Source organism: Hydra viridissima, unplaced genomic scaffold, assembly GCF_058129835.1.
Source record: "Hydra viridissima isolate aposymbiotic clone 2 unplaced genomic scaffold, HvirCarnegie_v1 scaffold_7, whole genome shotgun sequence".
Classification (NCBI taxonomy): Eukaryota; Metazoa; Cnidaria; class Hydrozoa; order Anthoathecata; family Hydridae; genus Hydra; species Hydra viridissima.
The window spans coordinates 8,064,343-8,078,383 of NW_028324306.1; the positions used below are offsets into that span (position 1 = coordinate 8,064,343).

At 27.4% G+C, this 14,041-nt stretch overlaps 3 protein-coding genes, 1 long non-coding RNA gene and 1 pseudogene across 12 annotated transcripts; 4 read left to right on the forward strand and 1 right to left on the reverse strand.

Moving 5' to 3' along the window:
• The first annotated feature begins 55 nt into the window (after positions 1-55).
• On the forward strand, positions 56-1,023 carry LOC145184774 (uncharacterized). The gene has a single exon (XM_080060536.2). It carries the CDS (start codon positions 270-272, stop codon positions 765-767), a length of 498 nt encoding a protein of 165 aa, XP_079916662.2. The 5' UTR covers positions 56-269; the 3' UTR covers positions 768-1,023.
• Positions 1,024-1,385: 362 nt separating this feature from the next.
• LOC145196257 (structure-specific endonuclease subunit EME1-like) lies at positions 1,386-5,952 on the forward strand. 9 transcript variants are annotated; one of them, XM_090092462.1, is made up of 12 exons: positions 1,386-1,503; positions 1,749-2,273; positions 2,463-2,570; positions 2,645-2,692; positions 2,803-2,970; positions 3,102-3,188; positions 3,262-3,365; positions 3,544-3,780; positions 3,919-3,985; positions 4,104-4,229; positions 5,159-5,212; positions 5,724-5,952. In XM_090092462.1, the coding sequence occupies exons 2-12, from the start codon at positions 1,839-1,841 to the stop codon at positions 5,835-5,837; spliced, it is 1,548 nt and encodes a 515-aa protein (XP_089948588.1). In that variant the 5' UTR covers positions 1,386-1,503; positions 1,749-1,838; the 3' UTR covers positions 5,838-5,952. The 9 variants fall into 9 exon arrangements, 5 of the variants coding, with proteins under 5 accessions (XP_089948588.1, XP_089948590.1, XP_089948587.1 ...); XM_090092464.1 differs by having other exon boundaries at positions 5,729-5,952; XR_016453964.1 differs by lacking the exon at positions 3,919-3,985.
• Positions 5,953-6,056: 104 nt separating this feature from the next.
• Positions 6,057-7,017, forward strand: LOC149885973 (uncharacterized; annotated as a pseudogene).
• Positions 7,018-7,255: 238 nt separating this feature from the next.
• Positions 7,256-8,475, forward strand: LOC149885974 (uncharacterized). The gene is made up of 3 exons (XR_016454212.1): positions 7,256-7,392; positions 7,597-7,676; positions 8,206-8,475. It is a non-coding gene; the product is annotated as an uncharacterized LOC149885974 (long non-coding RNA).
• A 2,240-nt stretch (positions 8,476-10,715) lies between these two features.
• On the reverse strand, positions 10,716-13,798 carry LOC145183941 (guanine nucleotide-binding protein subunit alpha-13-like). Its single transcript, XM_080059441.2, has 3 exons — positions 13,285-13,798; positions 12,456-12,506; positions 10,716-12,125 (listed from the first exon to the last, which is right to left on the reverse strand). The coding sequence occupies exons 1-3, from the start codon at positions 13,741-13,743 to the stop codon at positions 11,550-11,552; spliced, it is 1,086 nt and encodes a 361-aa protein (XP_079915567.2). The 5' UTR covers positions 13,744-13,798; the 3' UTR covers positions 10,716-11,549.
• Between the last annotated feature and the right edge of the window lie 243 nt (positions 13,799-14,041).

The following is a 14,041-nucleotide window of genomic DNA, read 5'->3' on the forward strand; positions in this document are numbered from 1 at the left end:
TTTAACCAGAAGTAAAAAAATTATCAGAAATGTATAATTTAAGTTATGATTAACAAACTTTGTTTAATTTTTAGATTTTAATTCAGAATTTATAACTTTGAAGAAATATTACTTATTAAATTTTTTGAATAAAATTTCAGTAACATTTTAATAAATTGGTTAATGTGAAACAAAAAAAATAAGTACATTAAACTTTTTACCTACATAGATTTTTGTGTAAATTTTTTGATTTATCTTCTTTGGTCTCTTAGATACCAGTAATTATAGCTATGTGGACACCCGAATTAGAGGTGAATTTGTTTCATGCTTTAAGAGGTCATAAACCAACAGGAATCAATAGATTTTTTCATATGGCTTGTATACATCATAAGCTTGTATTAAATCCTGATGCAAAAGATATCACTTCAAAAGATGTTTGGGATCATTTACATGAGTTGTATAATCTGGAAACTCTCAATGAGCTTGACGAACTACCTTTCAATAATGCTAGTCGTGATTTTATGCTACCTGAAGAAATAACAAATCCAGAGTTAATGATGTCTGCTCCATCATCTCCTGCTTTGTCTTCTGCATCTGTTGATGATTCTTCAACTCCTTCACGTCCTACAAATTTAAATTTAGCTAACATTAAAAATAATCCGTTACTTTCTACTCCTGAGAGTTTGCAGTCTCCTAAAAGAAAACGAAATGCAAGACAAGCACAGTTATCTGGGAATTCCCAACCTTCATCTCCTGTTACTCCAAATACATCAAAAAGAAGAAGATAGCATTTGCATTGAGTTACTAAAGTTTTTTTAAAGTAGAGATTTCAAATGTCATAATAAGATTTCAGAGACAACCATAAATTATGTAATCTTGAAGCCTAGAAGAGCCTCCCAGAAGTAGCTTTATAAATTTTGCTTATTAAAAATTGTCAGTAAAAAAAGTAAAGATAAAAAAAATATTTTTTTAAATAAAAATTTAAAATTAAAAAAATTATCTCATGTTTAATATGCACAGAAGTAATAATTTAGCTTTTGATAAAGTTGTAGCAGTTTTAGTTTTACATTATATTTCTGCTTTTACTGAGAATAATATTTTTTTGAGAAAGAAGGCTCAAAAACATTTTGATAAATTTTTTATCATATATTATTAATGCAGTAGAAGCTTTAGAAACTATATTTCTTGAGGGTTTTGATTTAATCATTTAACTAGCTTGCTTAGAATTACAGCTTCTTGATTTTTGCATCTTCATTCAGGAGTTACAGATAACTTTATTATCAAATGTTACAGTTAACTTTTTGAGGGACAAATTTATACCATGTAAATACTAAATATATTGTATTATAACTATATAAAGATATATTTAGTATTTACATAGTTAAACCATGTAAATACTAAATATATCTTTATATAGTTATAAAGCTCTATGATTATTACTGCAAGGAGTTAACATTAGAGATTTTGTACTTTTCCACTAGCATGAGCTAGGCTTCTCCCCAAGACACTGCTTTTACAAACTATGTAATTTTTTGGTTTGTTGTTTTCAGTTTCAATTTTCTTTATTGATTTTTGCTACTCATGCAAAAGGTTCTATCTTTTTTTTAAATAAATAGGTTCTATCTTTTTTAAAAAATAGATTCTTTTTTAAAAATAAATAGGTTCTACCTTGTTTTAAAGTAAATATTCTATCTTTTTTTTTTAAGTAAATAGGTTCTACTTAGTTTCAAAGGACTATTTTTTTACACTTTTTTGTTTATAATTTTTAGAAACTAAAGTTGTATCAAAACTGATTAAAAACAGCTCGATAGATGAAAATTTCCAAATAATAAATATGATAATTATATCAAAAACATAATATGGATGAGGCAACATCTTCATTTGAGCAACAACAAAATCATAGCAATCAAGTATTGAAGCAACCTATATTAATCATTGATGACAGCGAGAGTGACACTGATGACACAAAAATAAGCTCTAATTTTTTTAGTACTGATCTTTTTACAAAAGTTCAACCAAAAAAATTTAACAATTTAAAAGAAGTGTTGCCCAGAGTTAATAATGGTAAAATTGAATCTGTTGATAATGGCTCAGTTGAGTTTTGTCATGTAAGTTTAAAAAAATCAAATAATTTCAGCGAACATCAAGAGGAGATTTGTATAGTAACAAAACTAGCTGATAACATTCTGAAAACCAGTAATGAAAGTAGAGTTGTTGACTGTAGTGTTAATTCTTTACTTGCTTTTGAAAGCAAAATTTTAAAAAGAAAAAGACTCACTGCTGAAGAACGCCAGGTAATAAATATACTCTGTGTCAATATGAACAAACTTCAATTTCAATTGTTGAATAAAAGATAAATGTTATTTTGCAGTTTTTTTAGAAATGTGGGAAAATAGTAATAAGAGTCTTAGATTTCCTACTTGAAAATATCGAAACTGAATTTCATGAATAAATATGTCTGATTTTAAAGTCTGACTTTAAAGGCAACAAAAGAGTTGAAAGCAAAAGAAAAAATAGAAAATCTAAAAAAGAAAGAAGAGCTGAAAATTCAGAAAGAGTTAGAGAAAGAAAGGCTAAGAGCATCTAAAAAGGTTTTTTTTTTTTTTTATTTTATTCCTTGCTAAATGAATTTTTGCATGAGTCTATTGATTGTGTTTATTTGCAGGTCAACTCACTAAATAACAGATGTGAAAGAAAAGAGGAAGCTGTTCAAGTGAGAGGAATAAGTTCATTTAAAGCCTGTTACCAAGATGACATATTGTAATGGTTGCAATAAAGGTTGTTCAAATTTGATTTTTTTTTTCTTTTTTTTATTCACATTAGCGCATGCTAGTAGTTATTGGATCTCAAATTCTTCAAGAACCCAATGGTGCAGAAGTACTAAAGTCATTGCAAGCTGTTGGTGCTAGATATGAAATCAAAGAGTTACCCCTACCCTCTATAGCTTGGTTAAGAGAAAGTTTTAACTATGGTATTACTGACATTACTGAAGTAAGATATTTCTTGCAGTTTTCTCTCTTTTTAAAGTCTTTCTTTTTTAATTTCTATGTTTAACATTGCTATATTACATCTCTAAGTACTTAAATTTCTATATTTGATATTTTAGTCTTTCCATTTTGTAGATTACTAAAACATGCTCATATAAAGAAGAAGAACATGTTATATTTAAAATGTCTGCTAAGCAACTAGCTGATAGTATTAAAGCAAAAGTAAGAAAACATTTTTATCTAAAAATAAAAAATCATTGGTTTATTATGAAAACCTATTTCATTTGTCTTACAGGACTGTGACAAAGAAAATCTTAAAAATACAATTAACTGTGTTAAAGACATTTTCCCTGGTAAGAAAATATGTGCTGTAATCATTGGTATGAATGCATATTACCAGTAAGTTTGGGTGTGGGATTCATTATGTCAGAACAGATGTGTTCTGGGAATTAAAGAGATCAGTTTCTGATTTAATGAAAAAGTCTTATTTAATAAATTTTTTATTTGAATGTTTTTACTGTTGCAAAGATATACAATAAAATTTCTTCTTTTTTTTTTTTTATGATTATATTTTAAGACTAGCTAAGACAAAAGAAAATAAATTAAGCAAGAATAAACAAGTTAATGAGGGACCTGTTAAAAAGCGGCAAAAGAATGTGGCTACTACATCATTTGTAAGTAAAGATCTGGTTGAAACAGCTTTGGTAAAGCAACAACTTATTTCAGATGTCAACTTTAGATTCACAGAACATATGTCAGATTTTTCAGAATTTGTCTCTTCATATACAAAAGCTCTTGCAAATGCTCCATATAAGTAATCTTTTTTTTCTCTTTCATTTTCACTTTTAAATATTCTATTTCAATTGTTTTATGTGGCAGCCTTAAATCATTTACAAAAGATTTTTTTTTTAATTGTTTTTTTTCCAATCAAATGAAAGCTTTTGTCTTGCAGAAACAATTTAAGAAATGCTGATTCGTTTCTCCGTTTTTCAAATAATTCTGATAAAACCTGTGTTAAGGTCGGTTTTTTAGGTTTCTATTAGGTTTTCATCTTTTTTTTAGGCAAATTTATAATTTGTTTCTAAATCTCTAAACAGTTTTCATATTTAAATAGCATCTAAGACTTATTCTTCTTAGGTATCCAACAATGGTCAAGGAGTGCTTCAATTATGGAATCAGCAGCTGCAGCAATTTTATGGTGTTCGTCATGACACTTCTGTTGCAATAACACAAGCTTTTCCAACGCCCTGGTTACTTATGACGGTATGTTAGCCTTGATTGCAATGTTTTATGTTATGCTTCTGAGTACTTGATTTATGATCTTCTTAGTATTTATGCCCCTGATGTTCTTAATGTTTAATTGTTTTAATTCATTTGTTTCACTGGATTCAATAGGTTTGCAGGTAAAAAAGAAAAGTAATTTTAATCAAATCAGTTAAAACATATTAAAAGCACTTCAAGTGCTTTAAAAGCAGTTTTTTTTTTTTTTTTTTTTTCTTTTTTAAATATCTATGGTGCGTTAGTTATGGGTATCGATTTTTTCAAAAAAGGTTTTAAGAGTTATCTAATAGAACTTTGTCCGAACTTTCTAGTGATATAGAACAATTGAAGACCACACTGGAAAAACGATCAAGCTACATTTTTATTGTTTTGAGTAAATTAGATTTTAAACTTTAAATCACCATAGCTCATACCATAGCTCACTTATTTGTTATAAAAATATCTGTGTAATTTGATCGTTTTTCTAGTTATATAGTCAATTATTATATTGTTAAACTGCAGCCGAATATAACAGGAGCAAAAACCCAAAAAAAGCAAAAATGTAGCTTGATCGTTTTTCCAGTGTGGTCTTCAATTATTTCTAAATAGGAATGGAGATTTTTCCACTTTTAAATCGAACCCCAGAAGTTGTGAATTATTTACATTTACCAGCTCTGCTGTAATGGTGTCCTTTACCTTCGGGAAGTAGATGTTTATAAAAATTCTATTTAAGCATTATCTTCATCATATTGTTCTTTATCTTCTTTGCGAAGAATTGTGAAGTTCTTAGTATGGGATTCAGTATAAGGGTAATAGCAGATTTCTTGATCAAATCAAATGATTGGGACACGTCAGTGCTCAAATAACAAATTTGTGCTATTGCAAGTGTTTCAAAACAAACCAACCATTTCTATTATCTTTCTTTGTTTTAGGCATACAAAAAATTATCACCTGAGGTTGGTATGAAACTGCTTGCTGACGTAGAGGTAAGCTTTTTTTTTTAACAAACTTTATGCATTCTAGATATTCATTATTTTCGAATTATTATTTGGGAATAGTAAACATGTTATAAATTATAACGTTAAAATATTAAGCTTAACTATTATTACTTAGTTTAGCTGGATTGCTTACTTAGCTCGTCACTTTTTTTCATTTTATTATTATTTTTTTTCTTTAATTTTTATTTCATTTTCAGTCTTTTTCTTTAAGAGTATTTTTTAAATAGTTTAAAAAGAAAATTAACATATTCTGTATAACTTAACATAAACTTTAATTAGGACTTTAATAAAAGCAGTGCTTGTGTGTTTTTTTATTTTTTAAACGTTGATTCAGTTTTTTAGTGTATTTCTAAAATTACGTGGCTGATATTTTTTGTTTTTTATATACGATATTTTGTTTTTTGTTATTTTTGTTTTTTATATACGCATATATATATTCTTTTAAAGGTTAGACGAGGCACGAGTGTACTTCTTATATAAGCATATATATTTTTTAAAGGTTAGACGAGGCACGGGTGTTCTTCAGACTAGTAGAAAAATAGGACCAGAACTTTCCAAGAAACTTCATCGACTTTTTACTTCTGTAGACGGAGACGAGCCGCTTTCCAAATGAGTCTCCTAATGCTTATCTGAACTTGTTTACTATGGTATTCTCCTAGTTGTAAATATTTTAGAAGGTATTTTTAAAAAAAAAAATGTTCTAAATATTCTTTTAGTACTTTCAAAAAGCATTTTTAGTTTTAACAACAAATTAACTCTTTCGTGCCGAAGGCGCACATATGTGCGCCTTGGATATACCAATCAAAACACCTCTCTAAAAGTTACAGTTCAACCCTATTTAGTCATATATAATAACCTTTTGTGCTTGTAGACATATAAATTGAGCTTAGGAAATTTGGAACTTTTAATTCACGGATAGTTTTCATGTTTAAAACACAAAAGATAATTGACAAAAATATATGTAATTGTTACACGTTTTCAGCGCCGATGGCTTTGAGAAATAGAATTATAAATGATCCAAATGAAGCTCTTTGAATCCTTGATGAAATGGACGATGTTTGTGATTTGTCTTCTGAGTCTTAAGAGTCTGATGACAACGAATTCCAAGAGAATAAAACTGATATTTGCTCAACAACAGCTCCATTGACAATGGCATTGTCAGCAAGTCGGCCATAATCATCAGAAATAATTTCATCTTCATTATCTGAAGAATATGTTTGTTCCAAAGCTGATTCAACAGAAAAATTAAATGTGGAGTTTTCTATTATTAATTCAGGAACTAATAATAATAAAGGACTCTATACAATAGCATTTGCTGATAACAATGGTACTGTAAATAATAAAAGAAAAATCCATAAACAACAAACAAGTAAATAACTTCATACCATTAACACTGAGAAGCCTAATATTAGTAAAGATAATAGAGAATGGAAAAAAAAATTTAAATTGATTCAGTCTCTAATTATTGGAATATGTGGCATTCATAGTTTTATTTTTAAAATTATATATATATATATATATATTTACTTGTGTTGACTAAATATAACAAATAAAATAGCTTGAAAAATCTTGTCTTTGCTTAAAACAAAGTGTGAGCTTATTCTTTTCTACTTATCTAAATAAGGAAAGTATCCCATCAAATTAGTTTCTTTTCCTTATAGGTTTTTTAACATTTTTATTGAATAACAAAATTAGGTGAAAAAAAAATAAAATTAATGTCACCAGAGAAAAATGTTATTTATTTTCTAATTATCTATATTAGAAAAGTAACCCATCAATTGAAAGCTGAATAAATTTTTCACTGTTTTACAAGCCTTTAATCACTTCTAAAACAATATAGCTAGCTATTTAAAAGGCTTAATTAGCAAATATTTAAAATTCACAATGCTTCTTTATCAATATGAAATAATGTAGACGTCATCAGTTTAATTTCTTTGCCTGCTTTCCAATCATATATACTTTGTTTAACTTATTTTGTAAGGAAACCCATCTATTTAAGTGTTTACGTGGCATAGTACTGCGCTTTTTAAATCGCTTAAATAAATTCCGGCACGAAAGGGTTAAGAAAAAAATAAGGTTTAACTGGTTTGGTGGAGAAAATGATACGAGTTTAAAATAGTACTGTAATAAAAAATAAATAGTATAGTATAATAATACAGAATAAAACGGTATGTGTAAAAACAAAGACAAGTAACTGTTTATTAGAAAGTTTTGGAAGATCTAGAAAAAAAGTTAATACAACGTATAAACTTTTTTTAGATCTCCAAAACTTTTGTTAGTCATTTTTCTTAATGTATAAAATACATTAAGAAAAATGAATAATAGTCAAGCGATGAAGAATAAAATATTTTATTCTTTTGTCTTAAATGCAGAACATCTAATCTGCTATTAGAAGTACAGTATCGGCGCTTGGTCTTTCAATTAACGAATAAGCTTCGAACTTTTCCATCAGGTAAATCAATTTTCTGAAGTTTATTTAAATAGAACTCTCTGGTTTATATTCATACACATGAAATGCGTTATTTAAAAGTTACAAAAATAAGTTTAAGGCTTTCAATAACAATTCTGCGCGTGCGTCTTGAAGGGTTGAAACAAAATAACAAGGTATGCGAAGGATTGCAATCTTTTTCTGGAATCTTGAACTTTGTCTTATTATATAAATTATTTTTAAATTCGATTTATTTCAAATGACTGATATAGAGGTTTGTAGCTTAATTCTTACAGCAAGTTTTAACGCAATTGCGGTGCATAGCGCACATGAATGTCTCATGAAAGTGACTTAATTTTACGAAACTTGATGCGCAGATAATTTGAATTTCTTAAAATAAAATAAAACTGCAAACAGTTCCTAACTTTAGATCATGGCTACTTTCATCAGTATTACAACACATAATTTTTTTCCAACAGCCACTAAACGTTTTTTGAAATTCTTCGCTATATATTTAGCAATAAAAACACCTACTTCCCTATATTTTTCTTAGAAAGTTAGCAATAAGCTTCGGAGTACACTGAATCAATATTAAAAAGGTCGATTCTGAAGTTGTTTTATCGAAAATTGCAGGCGCAGTTCTTTGATTTTTGGTTTACTGTAGCCAGGATTCATCATTATGGTATCTAGCACAAACCAACATCAAGGTCCTTTTTACAAAGTGGAAAGTAATCCATCTAACTGTAATATTTTTTCTTTTAACCTATCTAAACTGATTATTTCAAAAGTAATGATCTATTTATATATGGTATATATGTGTGATTATATATGGTATATATGTGTGTAATTAAATCTCGTTTTTGTTTCAACCTAACAACAAAAAATTAACTCCTTCATGCGATTTCCCCGTCTCATGATTGCTAATCATCTCCCTACCAAAATACTAAGCATATTCCATCAAAAACCAACCAAACTTCTTTTTATTTTTTATTCTTTTCCCCCTTCTAATCTTTATATATATCTAAAGAAGAGCCTTTGAGTTTTGTCGAGCACTTGTCAACTTTTAAACCATCTTATTCTTTAACCTGGATCAACAGTTCTGACTTAAAAAAGCACAGATTATTAACTCAAAAAAGCTTAATATAAAGTAAGAGAAGCTTTTTAAGTCAAACATGAAATTATTGTTTACATAAAACATTTACAACAACGTGTTGCCTTAAAAGTGTTAACCTGTTAAAGTGAGTTTAAAATTCGTATCAAAAATTTACATAATTATTATTAGTTTTAAATCAGCTAAATATTGTTAAATATAGTTGGCTAATAAACCAAAAAACACATTTTTTCACAAAAATCGCTATTTTTTTTACCTGATAAACCACCTTAAACCAGCTAAATATTGATAAACCTTCTAAATGTATTTTACCAGTAACATGTTTTCCATAAATAATCTGAAAACAGGAATTATACCAATTTAGAAGCTTTAGTTATACCACCTTAGCAATATTAAAAACCTCAAAGCTTTTAAGTTTTCAGTAACAAAATTCGAAGACGTCATTTTAAAAGTTGCTTAAAATTTAACACAAAATGTTTAACGTTTCAGATTTTTCCAACCAAAGTTTATAAATTATTCACTTTTTCTAAAAAATTTCTTTTGGTCTATTTTCCAGTTTAGTTATGTTTGCACAAATTAGCATAAATTTATTGCTGGTTTATTTTTAACTTGTTTTTAGATTTTTTTATGTAATTAAAGCTACTCAAACGTAAGTCGTATCGAGTGAAAGAAAGTCTTTAATGCATCCAAAATCGGATTTTTTCATCCGAATCTAAAATTTAATCTCGGAACAAAGAATTAAAAATGATACTTTGATATTTATTTCTTCAGAAATCTGTATATATATATATAAAAAGGTTATAATAACCAACGAAAAACACCTGTTTAAAAAAAACTTTAAAACGAGTAGATTGAAATAAACATTTACCATTCATAAATGCAAAGAGCTTATAAACTGACATTTCAATTACTTTTTGAAATACACTATGCCGTCTATCTCTGCTCCGTTTAAAATATTTACATGTTTTATGAAAATTTAAAAGAACATCCTGTAAGTTGCAACTTAAAACAGTTTCGTCGGTTATTCTATGTAAATATATTATTTTAATTTATAAATCCCATGCCAACCTTAGCAGTGATTAGAAAAACTTAAAATAGGCAATCATTTTCTTTCACACATCAATGTGGAATCTATGTGCAATTTGATCCGCTGGTTTTATAAAGCAATTACTGAATTAAAATATAAAAGATTTATCAACGAAAAGGAATTGTGTATTGAAGAGTGTAAATTATAATAATTTAATCTAAAGTTAAACTCGATGTTAGTCTAAAAAACGCGCAGAAAAAATTGAAAAAATAAAAAACGGTTTGACGCTCGTGAGACTCTTTTTGCAATAAAAAGTACACATTTCCCACAAAATTTTTTATTATACACCAGCTAGACATTAGAAAAAAGCATTCTCAATTAAAAATGGCATGAGGAACACATCAACAGTTAAATCAAATAGTAAAGCGATATCGTAACTTGCATACATTGTTTTTTCTTTAAGTTAATGGTAGAACTGATCTTTCCCTTTCATGTCAGAAAACGACGAATGTAACTATAATATTATTCTATATATTTGCTTAACGCAAGCTTATAATTTTCTTTTATTTTAAGAAAATTCATACAAATAACTAATTAATCTACAAAGCTGAAAATACAAGTTCATCAAAAGAGAAAACTCGCAGAACTAAGACATCATTTTAAGCAACACGAATAAAAGAAAATAAATGAAAAATATATTTTCTCTTTTTAAGTCTATACTACTTTCAGCGTCTAATTACTGCATCTATAGCGAAAAAAATATTTTTATAAAAATAAAAGCGCAAACCTTAATGCAAACGGATTTGGTCCTAACAACAAAGATAAATATGTAAACATTCTAACGCCGCAAATTTTTTTCAATGTAGTACTTAGAAAGTTGAAAAATTAATGAGGAAAGCAGGAAACAAAAAAACACACACACACACAAAATACAACTGTGCTATTCGATAAAAACGCCATGAAGTTAATTATTTTCAATAACATATGTTCAGGCTAAAAAAGGAATTGAAAAATTGTTATAACGAAAAAATATACACATAATAACAATAATAATCCAGATTTATAACAACTTCAGAATAAAACAAAATGATATGTATATATAAAAATTACAACTACTTCTTTACTTAAAAATTGCTTTCACTCATTAGAAGTAATACTTATTAGAAGTAATAAGATATTTCAAATAATTTTGCCATATTTTTTAAAAAAGATAAAATACTGTGGAAGCAATAGTAGCTGAGAATTATCAAAAATTATTATCTCAAAATAATATCTTTAATGAAGATAATTTCCCCCTTACATTCCTCAATGAATAAAACTTACAACAGACAAAACTTAAATTAAAAGAATATAGAAAAGAAAATAATCAGCAAGATCAAACAATAAATTGATCGAGGAACTTAATCTAATTTAGCTAAGAGTAGTAAAATACTTTTATAAACTCAACCATAATTGGTTCTTCACCAGTTAACACTCTCATTCCTTGGAGAGCACCTTAGAGTTCATTCACTGAGTGTCAGTAGATATCTGTGATATCGCTTTATTTATATACATGTTGTTACTTTAAACCGTACATGATTTTAAGCACAATGAGAAATGCATATACATCAGGGAAGTACAAATGTTTTAGATTCTTTGTACATAATCCTCAGGTTATTTGTTTATGCAAATAGCATATAACAAAAAAATAAAATCAGTTCTAAGAGCAGGTGTCGATGATAAGAGCCAGTAATGGATAATTTAAAGAAGTCTCCTATACTTATTGTAACATTAAAGATTTTAAGTTGTCCTGCAGTATAGTGTCTTTTACAGCATGGAAAACAAATTTAATGTTTTCTGTATCAATAGCAGTTGTAAAATGATGAAAGAGAGCCTTGGAGCGCTCACGCCTACGACTGTCAAACATTTGTAGAATAAAGTTCTGGACATCATTTATATTGTATGGATCACCTTGGAACTGCAAAAAGAAATCTTTAATACTGTTATGTCTATTTCTAATCTTTTGCTCAAGCAGGTCGGTTTTGTTCAGAAACAAGATAATGGAAACTTTTGTGAAGCATTTATTATTCACTATTGTTTCAAAGATCATGCATGACTCAATTAGACAATTTGTACGACGATCTTCCATTATTACTTGATCATAAGCACTAGATGAAACCATAAATAGAATTGAAGTGACATTATCAAAGCACTGAAACCATTTTGTACGTTGTGATCTTTGACCTCCCACATCAACCATAACAAATGGAACACCTTTTATCTCAAAAGGATATTCCTGGATACCTTTAGTTGCTTTCCTTGAGTGAAGCATATCTTGCTTACTGGGCATAAAGTCCTTTTTTAAAAAAAAAAAACAATAAATGATTGAGCCTCAGTAAAAACAGATATTTTAATAGTAACCATCATGAAAAGTAATCAATATAACTAAAGTTACAGCTGAGACAATTAGTACAGTTTGTAAATTTTATAACTTGTTAATCATTTGAAGTTGCTGTATAAATAGCATCTTTTATACGTAGACACAAAGACTTTCATATAAAGAAAAAAAATTTTTTTTTTCTTCAAGAGTTAGTTTTTTGGAAAGGTCAAAATGACTACAGAAAATCAATCTTTGAAATAATGTATTACATACCCTAATTTATTCTGTTTTATACAAATAACTTACTTTTCGTCCTACTCTATCCAAATTATCCAAGAAATATGAAGTGGAATCCCCCTGGAATCAAAAGTGAATTTATTTATTGAAAAAAAATTAGTAAAAAAAATAATGAATAGCTTTTCATAATAAAAATAATATAAATAGTGAAAAATCTTAATATATAATAAACATGATATCTTTTAATAAAAATGAATCTTAACATGAATGTGCTTGAATAAACAAATAAGAATAAACAATTTATTTAAGCTAAGCTTTGGTTTTTGCATCAAAAAAAATTTTTTTCCATGTACTTATATATAATATATTAGGTTTAACTGAACAATATAGAAAAAGTTCTTTCATATTTTTTTTCCAATAAAACTTAATTTAGGGATTAGTTTTTATTAGAATTATTTTATTTATTCAAAAAAAGATTTCAAGAGAATAACATCTTATAACCAAATTCCAATAGCAATTCACATGTAATTAAAATTACCAGTATTAATGAAAACAATTTTCCTTATGTAAAACTGGTAATTTAATTTGTTATTTATGATAAAATTGACCAATATACAAATAGGAACATTTTTACTAAAAACTTTTTTAATACAAGTTTTACCTTGTCTTAAAAGGATACTTTACAAATTTTACATTAAAAGTAAATAAGTAAGAAAATTATCACATTTGGAATTGTTTTATAAGAAATTTAAATTGGCAAGTATTAACTAAATTTTAGTACAAAAAAAAAAAAAAAAAAAAAAACCCAACAAAAAAAAAACATTAGTATGTATAACCAACAAGTCAACCAACATTTAATATTTCATCAAACACAAACATTTACACTGAGTTTACATACCAACTGAAATTCATTTCTCCTCTTGAAAGCAGTTTGTATACCACTATCATTCCATAAGTGTTTAATAGCATCAACATGTTCCAAGAAAAATGCTGTATCAAATGTAGTAGTTTGATGATCAATATTCAAAATATACTCGCCATATAACTCTGAATTCGGATCACCCCATGGTATTTCTAATTTTCTTCTTGCATCTGCAAGGACTTTCATTCCTTTTAGAACATTGGAGTAGATAATAGGTTTAAATTCTAATAAGTCTTGTTCACTATAATCTTTGCCATGAATAATTCTCATTTGTTTTAAAAATGTTGTTTTCCCACTTTCTCCAGCACCCAAAAGCAAAATTTTTACTTTTCTCCTGTAATTAACTTTTTCCTTCGCAAGATAGCTTTCAATTTTTTGGGATTTTTGCTTTTGTTCATATTCTTCTTGACTCATGCAACAGGGTGCGAACGCCATGATGTTGATTTTGCTGGACCACTCTCGCACTGAAAACTTGGAAGGGGATTTGTTGTGAACAATTTACAGGCCGTGTGTATGTCCTGTATTTACAACTGACTTGTCACATTAATTTACTCAATAGTACTGTTAGAACAAAAGTATTTTAAAATAAACTGTTCAGTATTTAATCATATATACAATAAATATAAATTTTAAGTTCTTAATTAAAATTTTCAATATAAAATACATCTTAATTTTTACTTTCAATCAAAATTTAAAATGTTGTAGGAAAAGGTTTTTGAACAAGTCTGCAAAA